This window comes from Carya illinoinensis, chromosome 7 (genome assembly GCF_018687715.1).
Source record: "Carya illinoinensis cultivar Pawnee chromosome 7, C.illinoinensisPawnee_v1, whole genome shotgun sequence".
Classification (NCBI taxonomy): Eukaryota; Viridiplantae; Streptophyta; class Magnoliopsida; order Fagales; family Juglandaceae; genus Carya; species Carya illinoinensis.
Genome location: NC_056758.1, coordinates 37,916,092 through 37,938,638, shown reverse-complemented (window position 1 = coordinate 37,938,638; position 22,547 = coordinate 37,916,092). Strand labels below are relative to the sequence as shown.

The 22,547-nt window shown below is 32.9% G+C and overlaps 4 protein-coding genes across 7 annotated transcripts; 3 read left to right on the top strand and 1 right to left on the bottom strand.

Moving 5' to 3' along the window:
* Positions 1–13: 13 nt before the first annotated feature.
* LOC122316390 (exocyst complex component EXO70I-like) lies at positions 14–853 on the bottom strand. Its single transcript, XM_043132912.1, has one exon. The coding sequence runs from the start codon at positions 851–853 to the stop codon at positions 14–16; it is 840 nt and encodes a 279-aa protein (XP_042988846.1).
* Positions 854–3,708: 2,855 nt separating this feature from the next.
* On the top strand, positions 3,709–7,030 carry LOC122314728 (NADH dehydrogenase [ubiquinone] iron-sulfur protein 4, mitochondrial-like). Its single transcript, XM_043130292.1, has 5 exons — positions 3,709–3,998; positions 4,701–4,789; positions 5,409–5,538; positions 6,411–6,440; positions 6,773–7,030. The coding sequence occupies exons 1-5, from the start codon at positions 3,840–3,842 to the stop codon at positions 6,830–6,832; spliced, it is 468 nt and encodes a 155-aa protein (XP_042986226.1). The 5' UTR covers positions 3,709–3,839; the 3' UTR covers positions 6,833–7,030.
* Positions 7,031–10,119: 3,089 nt separating this feature from the next.
* LOC122315833 (myb-like protein X) lies at positions 10,120–15,003 on the top strand. 3 transcript variants are annotated; one of them, XR_006244132.1, is made up of 3 exons: positions 10,120–11,942; positions 13,298–13,816; positions 14,715–15,003. XR_006244132.1 is itself a non-coding variant. In XM_043132052.1 (2 exons), exon 1 carries the CDS (start codon positions 10,206–10,208, stop codon positions 11,901–11,903), a length of 1,698 nt encoding a protein of 565 aa, XP_042987986.1. In that variant the 5' UTR covers positions 10,120–10,205; the 3' UTR covers positions 11,904–11,942; positions 14,715–15,003. The 3 variants fall into 3 exon arrangements, 2 of the variants coding, with proteins under 2 accessions (XP_042987986.1, XP_042987985.1); XM_043132052.1 differs by lacking the exon at positions 13,298–13,816; XM_043132051.1 differs by lacking the exon at positions 14,715–15,003 and having other exon boundaries at positions 13,280–13,574.
* Positions 13,320–22,399, top strand: LOC122315834 (putative nucleobase-ascorbate transporter 10). Of its 2 annotated transcripts, none has more exons than XM_043132053.1 (15): positions 13,320–13,457; positions 17,005–17,138; positions 17,653–17,750; positions 17,838–18,014; positions 18,136–18,236; positions 18,343–18,418; positions 18,542–18,601; positions 19,204–19,388; positions 20,065–20,161; positions 20,371–20,457; positions 20,564–20,622; positions 21,068–21,159; positions 21,419–21,496; positions 21,622–21,785; positions 21,891–22,399. In XM_043132053.1, exons 2-15 carry the CDS (start codon positions 17,009–17,011, stop codon positions 22,107–22,109), a joined length of 1,623 nt encoding a protein of 540 aa, XP_042987987.1. In that variant the 5' UTR covers positions 13,320–13,457; positions 17,005–17,008; the 3' UTR covers positions 22,110–22,399. The 2 variants fall into 2 exon arrangements, with proteins under 2 accessions (XP_042987987.1, XP_042987988.1); XM_043132054.1 differs by having other exon boundaries at positions 13,345–13,457; positions 16,995–17,138.
* Positions 22,400–22,547: the final 148 nt, after the last annotated feature.

Here is a 22,547-nt window from a genome sequence, read left to right as displayed (position 1 = left end):
TGAAGAAAATAGATCAGAGCTGGGTTTCCAAGCCAACGAATTTGTGGTCGAATACTGCAAGAGGAACCATTTCACATACCTTGACAAAGATGCCAATACATATGTCTAAACAATTATTGGCAGCCAGGGTCCCAGAAATTCGTTGAAGAACTTCAATTTCCAGATCTGTACCCAAATCAGATGCTATCTCGGATTCTTCATCAACTTGCAACTCCCCTATATTTTGATGCTTTAAACACAGCAATATGCTTTCATACTCGTCTTGCATATTCAAAAGAGCCTCATCAAGCAGCCCATCAAATTTCATCGCATCAACCTCAGTTTCATAGAGAGCTTTGAGAGTAATCAGGGTCTCTCTGAGCGTTAGCATCCTGTACTGATCCGTGGCCTTGGTCATGCTCAAGAACTCCACCACTTCTTGAAGCTTTTGTATCACCGGCTCTCCGTCTTGGCTAATCGCGTTTATGACCACATTCAACTGATCAACACAGTCCAGATATTTAAGAAGTTTCTTGAGCCTTTTTCTGGGTGTTTCCTCGGCCGAAAGACTGGATGAGAGCTCGAGGAGCTTGTCTTGTAGAGACTCCGAGAGTCTGAAGCTATCGAGGAGAGCAAGAGCGGGAGTGACAGCGCGGTTGATTCGTGTATCGAGGGATTTTGTAGCCATGGCCAAAGATTGTAAAGGAGCCACTCTTCTCAAGGCAGTCGAAAGTATTTCATCTATACGATCAAACTTCTTGTCCATCTGTTCTAGGCTTTCGTCCATTTTGGCCGATGTTTGTAGCAGATTTTTCAAATCCGAACACGCTAACTCCAATTTATCAAGCACCGAATCATCTTCATGGAGTGCCATTAATCATGATGTTCGAACTCAGACGCGCAGAGATTTTATCTAGGTTGCTATGTTAGGTACACAGATTGGGTCGGTGGGGAATCGGGATTGAGCTGTATAATTGCAAGTGACAGGCACAAGGTTTTTTTTTTTTTAGGGCGTGCAGAACAGGACGCGAAGGACAATCACCTTGGAGACTCGATCTCGATACAAACTAAGAACAAATGTAAGTAGAAGCCAGGGGAATACGTGCAAGCCGGGGTCCTTTACTTCCTATGAAATAGGAAAATAAATGCTGTACAACATCCCTTACACCGCACCCCGTACATGTGGTCGCCAGGCTGGTTTTATTTTATTTTTGGTTCATGCTACGGCTAAGGCTTTCATCTCCTGTTGTGGGCTACTGTTAGTATAAAATGAGATTTTTTTTTTTATACTTTTTTAGATGTATTTTTTTAACACTATTAAATATACATTTAAAAAAAAAACCTCACAACATTATTCAAAAACACTTTTTTAATTATTAAGTAAAAAAATAAAATAAAAATAATTTATTTTTGCAACAATAGCTCCCAGCGAGAGCTAAGAGCAATATGCATATAGCATTTTCCTTTATTTTTTTTCGCTGGGAGCGATATGCGTAACATTTTCCTTTAATTTTTCTCTTTTCCCTAGCTTCTCCCCCAAACAATGGTATCTCCCCCCGTGCAAAAATCTTGGTTCTCTATCGTCTGACCATCAATGTAAAATCTCTCAATGAATTTTCTATAAAGACCCTTTTTTCTAAATTTAATTTTTATGTTTTGTAAATTTTAAAATTTTTTTAATTTTATTCTTCTTACAATAACTAAATTTTTTTATTCATCATTCATATGCCAGATATTTGATAAAAGAAAAAATTAACAAAATAATAAAAAGAGTGATGTATAGTGTATGAGACTTATTAATAGAAATTTTTTTAAACCAAACCATGAGACAGAAATAATTGACCGGTGTGTGGTGTAAAAAAATAAATTGGCAGTTGTTTAGAATTTTCGTAAGAGAAGGAAAAACTTTAAGTTTAGTTTTAAATATAAAAATAATTTCAACTCATCTCAATTTTATTATTATTATAATAATTTTAAATTTTTATATAAAATATAATAAATAATTTACTTTTTTTTAATTTTAAAATAATAATATCATTAAAAATAATATTTTATTTAATTTTTATTTAAAATTATCTCATTCCATCCTTCTATCCGACCTTTGCTCGCCGAAAGTGATCCTACCACTCTGTCACTGACCATAAATGTGCCAGACGAAAGTTGCGATGGGCTGCGGCGAACCTGGCTTTTCATTCGTGGATGTTGACACCCAATCTAACCGAATACTGATGGTGTTTGGGATACTCTTTTAAGAACATTCTGATTGGATTATCTATATCTAAAATTAAAATTCATTTTTACTTATTAGACATAAAAATTACTTGCAATAGATTATCTATGATCAAATTTCTTAATTTTTAGCTACAATACATGTAAAGATAAAATCAAATTTGATAGTTACTATTCTACAAGCAAATATTTATTTTATTATTTTTTAAGTCTCTTTCCTTTAATAGTTACTGTTTTTTAAATCTTTATTATTTTTTAATCTATAATTTAATTAGAATATGATTACTAATTAACATATAATAGGTAAAATAGTAAAATATGATAAAATAAAATAAAATAACAATTAAAAAAATTAAATATTTTTTAATTATTTATTACTATATAATAAATAAATAGATAATCTAATGTAAAAATTTGATATAAATAGTTAAAGTCAAATTCATCTTATATTATTTTATTGTTATATAATGAAAAAATAGCTATTCCAATATAGAGATTTATGTAAATAAAATAACTAATATTTAAATTCATCTTATATTTATAAAATATATCATTTACATATGCATAATCCAATAATAGTGCTCTAAGCCCACTAATCAATTATCAAGTAATTTGCCAAGAGCATGTGGCTCAGATGGCATGAAACCCAGCCTCCATAAGAGAGGTCTTGGGTTCGATCCCCCTTCCCAATCCCCAATATCAAAAAATAAATAAAAAAATTATCAAGTAATTTAAAGGATAAACAATACTCTGTCGTCTATATTATATTGTTTAAGTTGACTGCTAATTAAAATATATATATTTTATTTAGTAATTAAAGAAATAATTTTTAATATATTAATATTTTTTTTATTTTTTTAAAATATTCAAATATAATTTTAAAAATATATAAAAAAATTAAAAACTTTATTTAACCTCTCGTCCGATAATGCTGTGCGGCACAGTAGCGGTTCAATTTAAAAGTCTTGAGACATTTGGATGATAATATTTCCTTCATTTAATATATATATATATAAACTTAGCTCTTATTTATTTTTATAAAGTTCTCATCTCATCTCATCTTAATTATTATAATTTTTTAAAATTTTCATATAAAATAAAATAAACAATTCAATTTTTTCAAATCTTAATATAACTTTTTTAAATTTTAATATAAAAATAATATATTTTAATAATATTTTATTCAACTTATCTAATCTCATATCTAATAACAAACGAGGCCTTAATTTGATTATTAAAAATAATAATCCAAAGCCAAAGGAATTTATACAAATTAAATTGAATTGAGGTGATCACGAATAATTTTATTTAAAAAATAATATATTTATTTTTATTTTATAAATCTTTTACAATAAATCAATATCAAAGTAGTGCTTTATAAAAATATTTAAAGAGTCTTAATTTAATTATTTTAAATTTATATAATTATCATCAAAAGTTGTTAAAGAATTGTCGCTGATGGTACCTGTTTCAAATGCCAAATGGACCATTATAGGAGGAGCCACGTACGAGTGTTCTAGTAATTTCCTGAACGATCCGTGCGATTCTTTCTTCCGGTAGCAGGGGACGCAGAAGAGAACGGCGTAATCGGCTAGTGTACTTGGTGTTGGGTGGGCCTTGGATTGGCAGAAATGGCGAGCTCCCTGCAGCGGAGCCTCAATATCGCTCGTGCTTACCGATCGGCTTTTGTAACAGCGACGAGATCGTTATCTTCGGACGCATTGGTGGAGGTCAAGCCCGGTGAGGTCGGCATGGTTTCTGGAATCCCAGAAGAACACCTTCGAAGAAGGGTACGCTCTTGTGTTCCTTTCAGACGTACTTCTTACCTCACCTTAATTTCACCATTCGCTTTCTTGCTGATTTTTTTTTTTTTAATTTTTTTTATTGTCTTGTGTTTTTGTATTTAGTTGTAAAGCTGATAATTTTTTGTGTAGATGAAATTGTGGATTGGGCCTTGATTTTTATTTCTTAATTAGAATTGTTTTCTATTTACTTATCAAATGTAGTTTTTATTTTCCTTGGAAAGGGCTTAAGCTTTCCTTGAAATCAGCTTCTTTGCGATACATTTCTATTCATTCCACTGACAAATTAGTGGGAGATATCTTGTTGTTGATACCATAAAAACCTCAGCATTGGATGGATGCATTTGTATCTGGAAATTCTGAAGATTGACACTCCTTTATAAAGTGGATCGATCTCCTAGACATCCTACAGATTGTGAATTTGGTGCTGATCAGCCGCTTCATGCTTGCCTGATTTGGTAGAAAATTACGGAATTAATTCAAAGTTTCAGGGAAAAATGTGCTTTTTCCTTTTCTGCTATGGTTTTCAATGAGAAACATTCGTGTATCCTGAATGTCATGTCAACTCTTCGGGACATTGTGAGCTGCAACTTCTTGTAGCATAAATAAGTTTTTCTTTCCTAAGCGACCCTTGAATATTATAAATTTAAAAAATTTCCTGGTCACATTGTTTAAATTTGTGAATGTCAGGTCATAATTTACTCACCTGCTCGAACTGCAACTCAACAAGGCTCTGGGAAAGTTGGGAGATGGAAAATTAATTTTCTGTCTACTCAGAAGTATGTTCTGTCCGTTCCTGTGGATAGTTAATCGTCTCACAGAATGTATCCCAATAAGCGTGAAGTACCATCTATGTTACTGGTCAGGGATTTACTAATTGAGTCATTAACAGGAATAATGTGTCTATAGAATTGGCCAGCTCAACTTCATTTTATCAGTATCTATTCTGTGTGATCCAATGTTACTATTCTGAATAGGATCACTCACTTTTTTTTTTCCCCCTGATTTTAAGATTATCTGAAAGTAGAAGTTCAGCATGACAGTGCCACTTTCACCTTAGTTCATGGATTGAGGGAATATAGTTCTCAGCTCTCAAACTCATAGGATGTGTGACCTACAAACATTCAAACATATGCAAAGGAAATGGATCTCCATGAAACCTATTAGCTTGGTGGTTGAATCGCTGGGCTAAAAGGCTCATGGTTCAAGGACTAATGGGGAGAGAGAGAAATTCATACTGCAGATAAATTAGTTAATATAGCGTACATGAAGTTGAGAAAGCAGTGCTTAAACTTCCCGAAAATGAATTTTATGATTTTAGTACTCTGATCTCTGATGTTTTGATCTTCGTATTTAATAACATGCAAATTCCATTTCTCACTTTCAACATTTGTACAGGTGGGAAAATCCATTGATGGGTTGGACATCCACAGGGGATCCATATGCCAATGTTGGTGAGGCAGGACTCAGTTTTGATAGTGAAGAAGCTGCTAAAGCATTTGCTGAGAAACATGGTTGGGAATACGAGGTATGTGCCTCTTCAGTAAGTAGTTTCACGGAATCACTGTGCAGATAAACTGTACCTGAATCTGATTGTCTTGGAATTGTTGATCTTATTTTTACTTTATGAACATCTAATACGGATAACTTCATTAACCTTTGTATCGTACATTTTATCTTGTTGATTCCATGTTTTGAAACTTTCTCCTCATATAGTTTGGTAGAATCTTCGTGTGTAGCTTCCACTAAGGAAGCTGAACCTGAAGTCAAAGAAGACCTTTTTATTAGAGCTTGCTAATTGATTGGATAGTGTCTCTGCTAGACATTTTTCCGTGTATTAGGGAGCTGATACATCACTTGTATTTGGGAAACTTTAGATTCTGTCAGACAAGGAAAGAGTGAAAGCGTAAAGAAAAAGCATTTTAATTTTTAGAGAAATAACAACTCAACTTAATTTGTCCATGCCTTAATTCCAATTAAATTGGGATCAGCTATGCTTCCTATCAACTAATGTGAGTTGGCTACACATATTGAAGTAACGATCTCACCATCAAAATCGTTCATGGAATAAAATAATAGCACTGTCAATTAAAAGACCATTGTTCATTCATATAATGATATAAATGAGTTGATATAAGGACTATTTGATTGCTATCACCTCTCATTTTTCTTATGACATTTGTTCATCAGAAATAAGTTATTTTTCTTCCAAGTTCTTCTATATAGTGTATCAATCAAATGAATAACAATCTTAATTTTTATTCAGAAGTCGGATAGAGTTAGAATTGTAGCATAAAATTCAGTTGCTCAAAAAACGTTGTGTTGACTGGATTTTGTATTGTTTCCTTAGGGAAGCTATCCTTAAATTACGCTCCATTGACACATTTTTCTCTTCTGCAGGTCAAGAAGCGTCATACGCCTCTTTTAAAGGTACAGGATCTATGCACTTAATTACCGGCCTTTTGAAATGAAATAATTAGCCATCTTGTTCCATTTAGCAATGCGGTCTCATTCTATTATAAAAAAATAAATAAATACACAAGCTTCGAGAATGCTTTAAAGGTTCTAGTATCCCCTGCTTTCCCCACTGTTTCTCGAAGTATATTTAGGAATGGAAATACTACAGTTTTCATATATTTTTAGATTATTTTATTTTTATTTTATTATTATTTACAAACTAATTCATTATTATTTCAAATGCCCTTAGTCGTGTCACTGTTCTTGATTGTTATTTGAACACACCCATCTTTTATCGTCTGCAGGCGAAGTCATACGCTGACAACTTCAAATGGAAGGGCCCCCCGAAGACTCAGGCTGGTTGATATGAAAATTTCCCAACATCTTCTTATAATTGGTGTCATGCCCGTAGGGTTTGTAAAGTTGATTTGGCACTGCTTCTTATCCTTGCTGTCATCTGTCTAATGTCATAGGTTTGGTATTTCGCTTTTCTGCAAATAATGTATCGAACACTTAACCCGGTTTGATACAAAAGTGTCTTTAATTTATCTAAATTTACTCCATTTAATTGTTATAATTTTTTTAAAATTTTTATACAAAATATAATAAGTAATTTAATTTTTTTAAATTTTTAAAAAATAATATTTTAATAATATTTTATTCAAATTTCATTTTAACTTATTTCATATTAACTCGCTAAGGGCAGTGGCATTGGACTCATCAAATGAGGTCAATATTCAAAATTTGATGATTTTGACTTAAAAACCACGGCATGGGATTTACCATACTTGAAAATGTGAAATTATCAAATTTGAAGTCTTACTGTATATTCATCAACTGGATATTTTATTAAATTTAATACGCATTTTATATTATTTTTCGTCCCTTTCTCCTCTTACACCCTCCCTCCCTCCCTCCGTGTGCCTTTTCTGTTCCTCTTTATCTCTTTCTTTTGTTTCTGCTGTGCAGCAATCTAGTTTGGTGTAATGAGATAATTTGGCTACTGCAATCCACTCATTTTTTAAGTAGACAATTTGAAGAAGTTTCTACTTTAATTTCTATATAATATCACAACATTTTCTTCAAATTTGTGTATGACATTTTGCAAATATTTACCTGTTCTATTCTTGCAATGAGTATGGTTATTTTAATTAATATATTACTAGTGTAATTATAAAATATGAAAAATAAATCAAAAATATTATTATTAAAAAAATAATATTATAGTATTATTTTGATGAATTTAATGATTAATTTAATGTAAAATTATAGATAAAGAGGTTTTAAATTTATAAAAAAATATGTATTTTTTTATTAAATTTTAAAGATAAATTCGATGAAATACTCGAACCAAACGTCTATTTAAAATATAATCTGTTGGAAGATGAACTCCAATCCCTAGCTGATGAGGTTCACCCTGTTCAATCATTATCATTTTATGATATTCCCAATCGTAATCATTTGATAAGAATATTTTCTGATATAAATCAAATTGCTATCTAATAAGTATTTATTTGAAATGTTACCTCGTTTTTCTAGTTCATCTCATTTATTTTTTAAATATAAATATTATTTAATTTTAAATATTTAATTTTTTATTTAATTATTACTTAATTATTACAATTTTTTAACTTTTAAATAAAACATAAAAAATAAGTTAAAATTTTCAAATCTTAAATTAAAAATTATATTAAAAGTTTATATTCTAGAAATTATTTCATTACTATTAATATATTTCTCATTTTATCTATATTATATATACATATTTATTTTACAATAAAAATAATTTTATAATTTAATACATAAAATTACATTAATTTATAATCTTTTTTTTATAAATTTTTCTTTTAAATCTTACCCGAGAAAACTGTAACTTTTTTTTTTGTTTTTTTCAATCAGGTACAAGATGACCCAACTTGACTAGAGACGTTGTTGATTAGAAGTTGACCACAAGGTACAGACTATGGTTGTGTCGTTTCTATTTTTTAATATTTTTTATTATTTACTGTTTTATCATTATTTTTTTTTATTAATTTTTTTATTTCTATTCACGTATTATTTGCGGTGGCCTTACTATCCAAAGGTAACTATCGTAGGTCCATAGTCCTTGAATCGTCTGAACCCGTTATGTGTGAGAACTGAGAACATTCTGGTCCGGCTCGTTGGAAACTCGGAAAGGACTCCAATACCAATGCCATTTATTTCTTGAAAAAATGTTTTTACAAATAGAGCTTGTATGTAAGGTGTATATTTAATAAAATAATATGAATTGAAAAAGTAAATAACTTTTATGAGGTAGGAAATTTTTTTCTTTTTTTATATTTTTTAAATAAAACTAATTTATTTATATCTAGCAATTTTTTTTTAAATTTTAAATCTTTTTAATAAATCACATGTGAAGAAATAAAATGGGTGGTGTAAAAAAAAAAAAGAAATGCTGGCGAGTTTGGATTTCAAATACATCTCAACTTATCTATTCTAATTATTATAATTATTTTAAATTTTAATACAAAATATAATAAGTAATTCAATTTTTTTAATATTAAAATAATAATATTAGTAAAAAAATATTTTAATAATATTTTATTCAATTTTTAACTTTTATCTCAACTTAACTCAATATCTAAATACGGCCTAAAGGTTCCAAATTCAGGATACAATTTACCTCAAAAGCTCTTTTTTTATTACTTAGTAATTGACAAAATATTTTATTAATGATGTTGTGAATTTAAAAAAAATTAAAAATATAAAAAAATAAATAAACTTTATTTTAAAAAATACTTGTGTGTCTTCTCCTATGTCTCTTCAAAGTGAATGCTGGTCATAAATTATTTTTATTAAATAATTAAGAAAATAATTTTAAGTATATTAATATTTTATTAAATGTTTAAATATATTAAAAAATATAAAAAAAAATACATGCTGTCAAAATGAGCGCAGAGGAGCATCGCTCTCTACTTTATTCTGTAAGTGTACGGATTACATCCCCGAGGGATGGCAGTATCCTGATTTGTAAGGCAATGGACTAGCCACTTACAAACGAAAAACTGTAGTAAATTTCTTCAATATCTGTACTCGCAAAAATGGTAAGGGCGAATACTTATTTTTAATATTTACATATGTCATATATAAAAATTTAACGTAAATAATTTAAAATATAGAGCAAGGACAAAAATAATTAAAAATGACAAGATTTAAATAAAATTTATATTATTATTTAAATCTTATCATTTAAATAACTTTAGTCGTGGCTGATTAATAGGATTTTTTTTATTAATAGGATTGCCTAAGATACTATAGGTCTGATAATTCAAGATCATTTTATGTACATAAAACTATAAAAAACTAATTAAGTCAGGGTTTCCTTTCTGTAGTAAAAAAATAAAAATAAAAAAATTAGGTTTCTTTTCCTTGCGGTTTTACGTCGCAGGAACACTAACTTGTTTGGCAAGAAAGCTACAGAGAAAAGAAGGAAAATGATAAAATAACTATTTATTTATAATTTTTCTACGACCTTTTAAAAAAGTAATATTTTTTTATATATTTATTTTGATTATGATTTTAATTAGATGTATTTAAATTTAAAAAAAAAAAATTATTTTATTAAAATAAATTGCAGTAGAATTGTAAGCGTATCATCTGCCGAGAAAAGTAACCCACGAACTTGATGTTTCACTTCACTTTATATTGATCTGCGACGCTCCATTTTCACTGCGTCTCTGCGTGGTGGGGTTTTCAATGGAGGAGGTGGAGAAGGAGACGAAGAAGTATCGGTCTCTGCCTTCCAACTACGTATCGCTCGCTCAACTCCAGGAACGCTGGCTCAAAGAGAAAGAACGGATACAGCGAGAGGAGGAGCAAAAAGAGGAAGACGAACGACAGCGAAAGCTTCAGCTGCAAAAGCTAGAGGAAGAAGAACAGCAGCAGAAGCGAAAGCTTGAGCGTCTTAAGGGAGGGTGCGGCATCGATTACAAGCCGATACATCGGAATTGGAAGGCAAAGGAGAAGATTGAACCTAGGGAAGAGGAACAGCTGGAGGTGAAGCACCGCGCGGCACAAGCAACGCTCGCGGTTGTTGAGAAGGAGAGTGCTCCGGCTAGAAGAAAAGGTGGATCGAAAGGAGCGAAGGGCGTATTCAGGTGGATGATCGAGAACGCCGATCGAGCGGCCGAGATTGGACGGGGACTTGAGGATTTCTCAACGAATGGCGAGAAGGAGAATGCTCCGGCGAGAAGAAACGGTGAATCGAAGGGAGCGGGGAGTAGATTGAGGCAGAGAAGAGAGAACACCGATCGGACGGCGGAGAATGAATGGGAAGTTGGGGATTTCTCAACGAATGGCGATAAGGAGAATGCCCATTTAATAATGATCAGTAAATCGAAGGGAACGACGAACGAATTCAGGCCGAGGAGAGAGAACGCCAATCGGACGGCTGTGAATGAACGGGAAGTTGGGGATTTCTCGATGAATGCCGTGAAGGACAATCTGCCGGCGAGAAGGAGCGGTGAATCGAAGGGCGCGAGGAGTAAATTGTGGGGGACGAGAGAGAACGCCGATCAGACGGCGGACAATGAACGGGAAGATGGGAACTTCTTAACGAATGGCGTGAAGGAGGACGCTCATTTAAGAAGGAGCGGTAAACTGACGGGAACGACGAACGAACTCAGGCCGAGGAGAGAGAACCCCAATCGGACGGCCGAGAATGAACGGGAAGTTGGGGGTTTCTCAACGAATGGTGTGAAGGAGAATCCTCCGGCGAGAAGGAACGGAAAATCGAAGAAAGAGAGACGGAAGAATAGACCGAGTCGGAAGAGAGAGAACGCTGATCGGACGGTGAAAAATGAACGGGAAGCTGGGGATTTCTCAACGGTCGGCGTGAACAGCGAGACGGAGAATGCCTCGGTAGGAGGAAACGGTGAATCGAAGGGAGATTGGAGCAGATCTAGGCGTACAAGAGAGAATGCCGATCCGACGGCCGAGAATGAACGAGAAGTTGGGGATTTATCAACTAATGGCGAGAAGGGAGTATGCTCCACCGAATTCAGGCCAATGGCAGAGAACGCTGATCGGACTTGTGTGATAGAAGAGAAACTGGGGGATTCCTCAACGAATGGTGAGAAGGAAGGTTGCTCCAGCGAATTCAGGCCGTATAGAGAGAACGCTGATCCGACGCAGATTGAACGGGACCTTGGGCATTTCTCAATAAATGTTAAGAATGAAAAAGCAAACGTTAGAGCGACGAGGCCGAACACTGGTATGTATCACGATAACAGGGAGTACAAGGGATACTTTGTTGCTAGGCATCGCAGTAACTGGGAGTACAGGGTACATGGAAAGGTTGGTGGTCGAGGTAGTGGTGCTGGAAATAATGGAATGGTCTGGGTTAGGAAAGGAGAGCTTTCTGATGGTCCAAGCCCGGGGAATTGGAATGGTTGAAATTGCTTTGCCATATTTTGTGCAGTGATGCTGAGTCTGGTAAAAAAATACTATCATGTCTACTTGCTTTTAAGATACTTTAAAATACCGATTCTATCATCAACAATGCTTTTATGTTTTATGGATGATTCGAATAGCTTATTAATCTTATGAGAACTCATTTATCTGGTTAAATGTTGCTGTTATGCACGGGATACACAAAAACAATATTTTATATGCATGTATGAAGGACACAATGAATACTTGATGGTTTGAACCATGGGTCCTAGTTTGTTGATGGGAGTTTTGTGAATTTGAATCTAGTGCTAGTGGTGGTAGAACTCGTGGAACAGGAGGACAGATGGTTGCTAAATGTCGCAAAAAGTTCTATTTTGGTTGGCAGAATGATGATTAATAATAAGCACCATAGGTGTAACTGCAATGTTGTATGCTGCATCAAGAAAACACCCATGTGAGTGTAATTTAAGTTGTGGTTGTTGGTGCGTAACATCGGCGGTCCATTATATTTACGAAATAATAATAAATAAATAAAGTAAAGGAAAAACATCATCCACCCATCTGGTCAATAACTTTCCCTGTTTTACATAATTTAGTCATGTTTCCTCAAATGAAAGACTGAGAATGATATTAATTTTCTATGTAAACACTAGACATGACTATCGAATAATTTTGACCGTCCAATCTGCTGGTATGTGTTTTTATTAATAAAGGATTGTTTGAGCGACTAAGTTTGTAGGATGTGTTGAGGGAAGTTGTTTTCATAAGGCTCTCTGAGGAACTGAAATGGAGAAGATGAATTTGGGTCATAGATCAGCAACTAGTTACGTAACTAGGACTTATACATTATAAGGCCAAATGTGAGAGCTTAGAAGTTGGAAATGCTGTAGGGGATGTTGACTTGTTATTTTTAGAACTTTTAAGACGGATCCGTAGTACTTGAGTGAGTATTAATACACATCATAGATCTTGGGGACAAATATTAGCGAAATAACATCACATACATGAAGATAAGGTCGCTTCAGATGTTTATGTTCCATAATTACTCATCATATTGGAGTTTAATATGAATACTGGTAGTCTGATATTTCGGCATGAATGCTCACGACACATATTAAGATAAGACACTCTGCTTTGACGTGGAAAACTACTTCTCGATCTGTATTTGTCTGATTCTGGGTAGATTGTTCACTTATGATTCATGATACCCTGTACATCAGTTGCTACTTTGGAAGATCTGTTCTCTCAACTGCACTTGTTTTCTCATCTCATATTCTGAATACTAATCTTTTTTCAAATAAGGTCTTGCTTATAGTTTTAAGGTAACATTAGGCCTAGCAAATTACCCCGCACTACTCTTTACTGCAAGTACCTTGTAGGTTTTGATTTCATTTCAGGTTTTTGGGTATGCGTTAGCTTCTGGCAGTATTTTATTTTTTGCTTTCGCTGTAAAATGATCATCTGGGTGAGCAATTGAAGTTTCCTTAAACCCTGTGTCATGGCCATTGCAAACACGCCTCAACTAATTACTGACAAAGCCATTTGTTGCGTATAAAGGTATGATCTTGGCCCCTTGCTATTCTATTTCAACTAATAGCATTAGTAATGGCCTAACCATTTTTATTCACTATAAAACATAACATTTTCTCAATAATTTTATTCACTTCAACTTAAGTCTATCTGTGAATTTTTATTTTATTTTTTCATTTTCTCCTAATGAATTGTTTGTTTTTTCAAAAAATGATACTTATCTATTCAGATTGTTGTAAAAATCAAGAGATCTCACATTTTACTTGCTAATTCCAGAAAAGCATCCACAATTAACATAAATCAACAAGAAGTGGATCCGGTTCAATCAAAGCCACATTACACATGTAAAGACCAGAACTACCACCAAAACCACATTCTGGAAAGGGGTAATGCCACACTGATAGCAAATAAAAAGTAAAGCAAAGTACAGACTAGCAGAAGGGAACATAGAAAAATATATAAAAATGATTTGGCCAGCAATTTGAGCTGGCCGGTTATATAAAATTAAATTATTTTATCTTATATGATTATTATAATCTTTTTAATTTTCTACTCCAAGCATAATAAGCAAATCAATTTTTTCAAATCTTAAAACATAATTAATATTAAAAAATTATATTATAATAATATTTAATCAAATTTTAACAAAATATCTAATCTCATCTTATCTGAGCTTTATAACTAAACGAGATTTTAGCGATATGTTAAGTTTGATGTGGATGGTTTTTAAGCAAGCTAGTCAAATCTTGGCAAAATTTTGACTATGTCTAATTAATTACTAATGCTCTTATTATCTAACTCTCTTTGTAGGCGTATTCATGATTAAGTCCTCGAGAAATGATACTTAGCACCTCGTTTGACATTTGTACTTTTTATTTTGGAAAATACTATATATATAAAAGAATTATACAAAAATAAACTTAGAAATTAATGTGGTTTGATGTGGTACGTCAGATTATAAAATTTCTTTTATTATAAATTAAATCTAAATGATCTCATGACACGACATCATTTAGTAGGTTTACTTTTGTGTAATTTATTTGTATATGATTTGGTTTAACATTTGACAATCATTCTTGATAATTTTTTTTTTAGTTCTCGAAATTTTAAATGAAAAGTCATTTTCAAAAGGAAAAAATATTTTTATTGATAGTTGTAAAAAAATATTTTTGTTGATAGTTGTCACTTGTTAGATATAGTTGTCAAATGGGATGCAGTTTAGCAATACTCTTTGGTACTCGGATGTATATTTACTCCAAGAATTGAATCTTTTGTCAACCGCAGATGCTATATCTTTAAACTAGTGCTGATGAGTTGGAGGACAAGATCGCCTGATCGCCTGATTACCAGAGTTAATCTGCATTCTATATTCTTTATTTTATTTTATTTATTTTATTAGCACCTGATATCCGAGAATGAAGTTTCCACTAATTCTAGGATGCACACAAGCTCTTGGTAAAGTGTTTTTCGTAAATGCAATTCGAATAACTTAAGAAAAATCTCTTCGAATTCAATTGTGCCGAAAAATTATTTGCATCCAATAATCTATTAAAAAAACAATTTAGTTGTTTAACTCATCTCAATCCAATCATTAATAAGACTTATTATTTTTTCAACTTTTTATAAAAAAATTAAATTTATCTTAATTCATTTCATACATTTGACTTTAAATATATCTTAATAGGATTGATAAAATATTACTATTCATAAATCAAATTTAATCATTTGAAATCAGTTTAGCATCCAAATATCTAAACTACCACCAAGGATGATGGTTTAATAGTTGTTAAATTCGTCCCAAGTAGTTTTTCATGTATTAGATCAACCTAAATATATATGAAGTTAGAGGGGTGTGTCTGAAATCAGTATAAAAAGTTTTATACAGTACATCACTATTCTATTTTATCAAATGTGGTATATTTATTACTATTAGATAATTATTTATTAGATAACTTCTAATTATCCAATAGTGATAAAGATATCACATTTTACATAATAAGATGAAAATAGAATAATAGTGTGGTGTATAACATTACTCAATACTTATCTCATCATGTTGTTCGGTACAAAGCTGCAAGTTTGAAAATAGAAACCATTGGTCTAATAAAGGCTATCAATTGTCTTTTTCTTTTTTCTTTTTTCATTCACTAAAATGGGAGGTGGGGGCAACCAGCGTAACTATTCTCTCTGAACATGATTATAGAAGTCTCTCCCTGTAATGAAATGTCTGATTTGAACTATAGCTACTACCCAATTAGCGAGTCCATCACCACAGCATCACTAAGCTATTAGCCGATCCAAAACTCATCCCATAGATTCTTGGTTAGGCACTACGCCTGTAAGTGGTTTCGACTTAAACTCAACTCAAATTCCTAACCTTGAAACTATGAATACACTAACTAAGTTACTATCTTGGTGGTAAAGACCATCAATTCTCGATGAAAGACAAGGATTTCTTACACCAACTCATGTATTCGTCGTTATGGGAAATAAATGGTTGATATCATTTTTGTAACCGTTCCAACATCCAGCTATATGGTCAAGAACACAAATCTAAGAATTTTTCAAGAAATCTGTCGAAATTATGTCCCCTAAGATTGAAGAAGATAACAAAGCGATGCCCTGTCTTTAAGCAATATAAAGTAGTTTAAATATTCCATAATTATTGTCATTTTATATTATTTTTTGGCCTCACAACGGGGAGGAGAGTGTAGCCATAGCTCTTGACCTATATAATTAATGAGCAGTGATGATTTAAACCATTTTAATAATATGACGTTGTAACGTTTATTTTTAATGTCTAATAATGGTGAATTTTTAAATTCATTTAGCCATTATGATTGAGAGTTACAATGGTTGGTCATTGAGTACCTTTTAAGTTGTTTCGGATTTTAGATTAGGTTGTTGTTTGGTTATACAAATTATTTATTTTTAAATAATTATTATAATTTTTTTAAATTTTAAAATAAAAATGATATTAAAAATTTATATTTTAATAATATTTTATTTAATTTTCATTCTATCTCATTTATATAATTAAAATCTTATCTGTATAATTAAACGAATGTTAAAATTCTTTTAATATTACGTCTGTCTCATTATTTTATTGCCGCTTGATTTATATAAAATATATTATTCATTCAATTGTCATTTTACTCTATTGCCGTTTACGTACACTACTCACAAAAACTATCATATATTTTGGATGGTACTTTTTTTCCTGCCGTACCGACGGTGGTCGTTTTGTTACCCAATTTAAATAAAATATTTTGTTAAAAATTAAATAAAATATTATTATAATATAATTTTTTAATATTAATTTTATTTTAAAATTTTAAAAAATTAAATTATTTATTATTTTATATATAAATTAAAAAATTATAATAATTATATTAAATAAAATAGTTTGATTTTATGTTACCAAATAACACCTAGTCTAAGAAAATAAAAAAAATAAAATGCGTAGATACTGTAGAGAACTTTTCGAGAGAGGCGTATAGCTCTCCTACATCTATAAACCTCTTCTTGACTCTCCCTCCCTTCTAACTCCTTCGTACGTAAAAGTCTTTTGCAGAGACATGGCACAAGGTGGTGACAGAAATGGTGGAAGTGGCAACAAAATACCTGAGGAGGTACAAGTAAAACCACACCCAGTGAAGGAACAGCTACCCGGCATTCAGTATTGCGTTAACAGTCCTCCCCCATGGCGTCTGTACTCTTTTCTCATACTCTATCATTCTTTTATATAAATGCAACTTCTACCATTGTTTAGCTTAAGCTTTTGTCCCGTTTACTGTTGCAACTCTCAGTTAGAGTTGAGCGCTTTCCAAGAATCTGTATGAGCCTTTTTTTTAAAGCCATGTTTTGATCTCTTGAACATAAAGGGAAGAGAGAGAGAGAGTATAAAGACTGCTAATAGATTGCTTCATCTCTCAAGTATTATTAAGATATTTTCTTATGTTTTATTTTGATAGTTCCATTCATATATAGCAATGTTCTATACTTCTATATCGAAATTAATTCACTTTGCTTCGCCATACCATGTTTCACCTATTATCCTTCTGTTGTTTCCGTCTTTATTGATATAATAATTCTACTGATCCTTGTATCAATCTAGATTTACCATAAAATTGTCAATATGTATATTCTTGAGCATAATTTTGTGATAATTTAAGTCACAACTTGGATGAGGGGGAGGACTTAAATTTATATCATAACGCAGCGGAAGCTGTTGTGTTGGGTTTCCAGCATTATCTTTTGACTATGGGCATTACCACTTTGATTCCCAGCATGATCGTTCCTCAAATGGGTGGTGATGATGTAAGGATTAAGTTACATTTTCTTTAAAGTTGTTTCTTTCCTTTTTTGATTATTTTTATTCTAAGTGAGGTACTTTTGCTATCGCAGACTGAGAAGGCAAGGGTGATTCAAACCTTGCTTTTCGTTTCAGGATTGAGCACACTCTTGCAGTCTTTGTTTGGGACACGGCTCCCATCTGTGGTTGTGGGTTCATACTCATATATTATACCCACAACTTCAATTGTACTAGCCCGGAGATATAATGTATACACAGATCCTCATGAGGTTAATTAATCTTTATGCCTATATCTGGCTTTCTCTCTGTTACTTTTTTGGTAATTTGTATCCTATTGAGGGGTCTGACATTATGCTGGACTTATCGTCTGCCTTACGGGTGATTTTTCAGAGGTTCATAGAGACTATGAGAGGAATACAAGGTGCTCTGATTATTACTGCATGTTTCCAGATGGTTATGGGATTTTTAGGCATTTGGAGGAATGCAGTAAGGTAACTTGTAGATCACTGAAAGTTTCATGAATGGATGGGTTTGTGAATAGGTTTATATTCAAGTTATGCTAGCTATTTTGTGATCTTTCTCTAATTGCTGGTTTAGGTTCCTTAGCCCCCTTTCTGTCGTTCCATACGTAACTTTTACGGGGCTTGGTCTTTATCATCTCGGTTTCCCTTTGGTAAAGAGTTCTAAATGCTTCACTTTGCCCTTAGTCTTAATGTTGATAATTACCATCAAAACACTACTTTCTTTATTTTACTTGCAAATTTTAAGTTTCTATGCTTGTTGTCTTACATTGTAGCTGGCAACATGTATTGAAATTGGGCTTCCAGGGTTGATTGTTATGGTTTTCATCTCACAGGTAAATATCGAGGTTCTGTACCTATTCTGAACTTCATCTTCTGTTTATCTTGGAAAACAGGCAACTAGGATCACATCTTATTGTATCATGTTTTACATTTGAGAGTTGGTGAAGGAGATAATTTTCTCTAGGATCATGGCGTAAGATTAGAAGCCTACACTTATCCAAAAAAAGAAAGATTAGAAGCCTAGGACAAACCATTAGAAGACTCTTGATTCTAGAGAGAGATACAGTAGTCTCCAGTTCTGTTTCCAATAACACTATTTTTCAAGTGGGATGAATATATTTGACAGGACACTGACCATCATTTATTAATCAAATGATGCATCAAGGAAAATTATCAGTCAGTTGGGTGTACTCTTTTTTCTAGGACAGTAACGGGTAGATATACAAGTTCTGTTTCTCCCCACCTGCACTAGGTTTTTTCTTTTGTTTCTCAGCACACTATATTTTTCTTAATGAGATCATCTACATAAGATGGGGTGGGGCTGAGATTGTGCATTAGAGACCCATTCATTGTGAGTATAACTTGCAAATATTAAAAAAGAAAATAAAAGAAAACAGATCATCCATCGAGCTAGCAACTTCATGTGTACTTGCAGTATCTTCCCCAGTTGATGAAACCAGAGAGGCCAATATGGGATCGATTCGCAGTGCTCTTCTCAGTTGGAATTGTCTGGTTATATGCACAATTTCTTACTTCAAGTGGTGTGTATAGGAACAAACCTGCAAAGACTCAGATTAGTTGCCGCACAGATCATGCCAGACTCCTTACTGCAGCTCCTTGGTGAGATTTTCTAAACAAACTCTTAGAAATATTGACCAATTGCTTTCTTCCTATCTTTTATTTTTCTCTTAAAGTTGAAACTACTATTCATAATTTGATGTAGCTTCATTAATAAGCAATCTGATATTGATGTTTGATAATAAAAGTCGACTATTGTGCATTGCCTAAATGCACCCAAAAGCAAGATATGGTTGGAACAAGAGAATTGATAATTAACTGTTCTTAGCTCCAACTCACCCTCCCCCAAAAAAAAGAAAAGAAAAACAAAGTGATGAAAACAGTTTTCAAACTAACCAAAATTTCTGCACAAGGGATTATTTTAATATTTCTGACTGCTTGATAGCAAAGTAGAACTTGGACAGCTCTGAGAAAATTAGTCAATTAAAGTCCTCACTACGGGGAGGGCCTCAGAATTCATATATATGTTCTTCCTGTATTCTTACACTTCCAAGATGTTACAAAGCTAAGTGGTGCAATCTTCTTAATCCTCTTCTCTATCATGTTGTTGAGACACAAACTGTCTTTACCTGAGGCAAATCTCGTCAGAGATTGAATTCAACTGCTATTTGGGAATTCTGCAAATTGTAAAACAATTTGGCCTATATTTTTCTTTGTTTTTGAGGATAATTCTGACTACAATTAGTTACATCATAATATTTTTTGCCATTACCTGCAGGCTATATATTCCTTATCCGTTTCAATGGGGAAGCCCCACATTTCATGCCAGAGAAGCTTTTGCAATGATGGCTGCTTCTTTTGTTTCACTTTTTGAGGTTCACTTCTGAACAGGGATTTCATGCGTTTCTAGTTCATTAGCTAGCTGTGAAAGCATATACCGCAAACATTTCATGTGACCACCTCATAAGCTTTTGTGTTGAATTTATGAATCTGCAAATCTTGCTTTCATTGTTCCGAAATCATGGATAAGACATACAATAGTAAAAACATTTCAATCCCGATATTCCTCCTCTTAAATTTGCAGTCTACTGGTACATTTTTTGCAACAGCAAGATATGGCAGTGCCACACCTGTGCCACCTTCTGTTACTAGCCGTGGTGTTGGCTGGCTGGTAGGACATGTTTAAATGATGTCTCATTTACATATTATGATTCTTTTTTCCATTCTAGGCTAAATATTTGCTGCTTCATCACTTGTGAAATTTGTATGATTTTCAGGGAATAGGAGTTTTGCTCAATGGCGTGTTTGGCTCTGTAACTGGCGCTTCTGCATCAGTGTAAGAACCTTTTTTTTTTTTTTTTTTTTTTAAAAATGAAAGAAAAAAGCTATTATCAAGTGAAGCAGATCCTGGTCTTCTTGCTCCACCTCTAACTTGAGTTTTTTTAATAGTGGGTTTATTTTGGAAGTCATCTATGAATAGTAGTTCAACCTGATGCAGCTAAAAAATAAGGTTCTATGTGGTGCTACCTACCATCTAAATATGTGTATCCTTCTCTGGCTTCTTTTGTGCGGGAGAGGATGGGTGAACATGCCATGCTTTTTTGGTTGAAAATTGAAATATTCCTAGAATTGCCCTTTCATATTTTGAGTCTTTTTGTAAGAGTCACGGACTCATGCACATGTAGTGCAACATGATTTACAGATGAAGGTAGACATTGAACGCATGTATATGCACACATTTCCGCATTATGTTTCCTTATTGTGCTATGCTTCATGTACAGGGAAAATGCTGGTCTATTGGCATTGACAAGAGTTGGAAGTCGAAGAGTCATTCAAATATCAGCAGTGTTTATGATTGTCTTCTCTGTATTTGGTGTGCTTGCTTAACTCTATAATTAAATGCTTCAAGCTTGTTGACAGTGTTGAGTGTTAAAATCTGAATCAACATATCATGCTCGGGATGTAGAAAAAGGGCATTCATAACATTCAACATCGAGGGATTAGAGCTTTCTTTGTAATGTTGAAAACAGGAATGCATACAAAATATAGAAAGTTTGCAGTCTTCATATTGCATTATAGTTTTGATTTTCTTATAATCACTTCTAATTTGGGTAACTGATGTACTTGACCAGGAAAACTTGGAGCCTTTTTTGCTTCTATACCCCTACCAATCATAGCAGCTTTGTACTGTGTGTTCTTCAGTTACGTTTGTAAGTATCTGTTTTTACATTGACTCCCTATGATCAGTGCATCATGCTCAATGTTGCTTGTTTGCTAATTGATACTTCACATCAAAACAAGAATCAGTAACATCAGTTTATATCGTTGCATGCAGCTTCTGCAGGTCTTGGTTTTCTCCAATTCTGTAATCTGAACAGTTTCAGAACAAAATTTATTCTGGGCTTTTCTTTCTTCATAGGCATTTCAGTGCCACAATACTTCAGAGAATATTATCATATAGATCCAAGTTCTCTACACATTCGCACCCACTCTGGATGGGTGAGTATAGAACTGAACCGGTCTTAAGTATCATGTTACTAGTTCAATATCTATGTCAATGTTCCCACCATTTGCATCTATCTAAGTTCCTTAAATAAATTACAGTTTGATGATATAGTGACTGTCATCTTCACGTCTCACACAACGGTGGCTGCACTGGTTGCTTTTATTTTGGATTGCTCACTCTCCAGTGAAACTGACGCCACTAGAACAGACACAGGCTTGCATTGGTGGGAGAAGTTCAGCTTATATGCTTCGGACATTAGAAATGATGAATTCTATGGACTCCCATGCCTGTTGAATAAGCTTTTCCCAGCTGTTTAAACCTACAAAAGAATATCTGCAATTATTACTGCTAGAGTTATTGTCTTCCATTCACATTGCAAGAGGGAAACGAAAATGCAATGCAATGCTTGACCATTGTGTGGTTAATATACTATGTTAAAGATTTTATGTGTTTTGCTACAACTTCTAATTTCATAGTCATGGGCTTCTTTTCAAGTACTGCCTTCTCATTAATTTGAATGAACTTTGGTAAAAATAAATAAATAAGCCATCTTCACCTCATTAATTTGCACTGTAAACAGTTGTTATGAGATGTTTGTGGTTTTCTATCTTTTGTCCTTGTCAATTTACCTATATATATATATATATATAAAAAAAGTAAGGCCAAGATTGAAAAGATAAGAAGATTAAAAGGAGAAAAAATCCTAAGGAAATGACAGCATCCCTGTTCTTTCATTGGGACCAAGATTAGAATTC

Coding starts and splice junctions, on each gene's coding strand:
- LOC122315834 (XM_043132053.1), top strand. CDS start 17,009: ATGGCACAAGGTGGTGACAGAAATGGTGGAAGTGGCAACAAAATACCT. Junction 17,751..17,837: donor CTCAAATGGGTGGTGATGAT/GTAAGGATTAAG, acceptor TTGCTATCGCAG/ACTGAGAAGGCAAGGGTGAT. Junction 20,458..20,563: donor GCCGTGGTGTTGGCTGGCTG/GTAGGACATGTT, acceptor TATGATTTTCAG/GGAATAGGAGTTTTGCTCAA.
- LOC122315833 (XM_043132052.1), top strand. CDS start 10,206: ATGGAGGAGGTGGAGAAGGAGACGAAGAAGTATCGGTCTCTGCCTTCC.
- LOC122314728 (XM_043130292.1), top strand. CDS start 3,840: ATGGCGAGCTCCCTGCAGCGGAGCCTCAATATCGCTCGTGCTTACCGA. Junction 4,790..5,408: donor AATTTTCTGTCTACTCAGAA/GTATGTTCTGTC, acceptor ACATTTGTACAG/GTGGGAAAATCCATTGATGG. Junction 6,441..6,772: donor GTCATACGCCTCTTTTAAAG/GTACAGGATCTA, acceptor TATCGTCTGCAG/GCGAAGTCATACGCTGACAA.
- LOC122316390 (XM_043132912.1), bottom strand. CDS start 853: ATGGCACTCCATGAAGATGATTCGGTGCTTGATAAATTGGAGTTAGCG.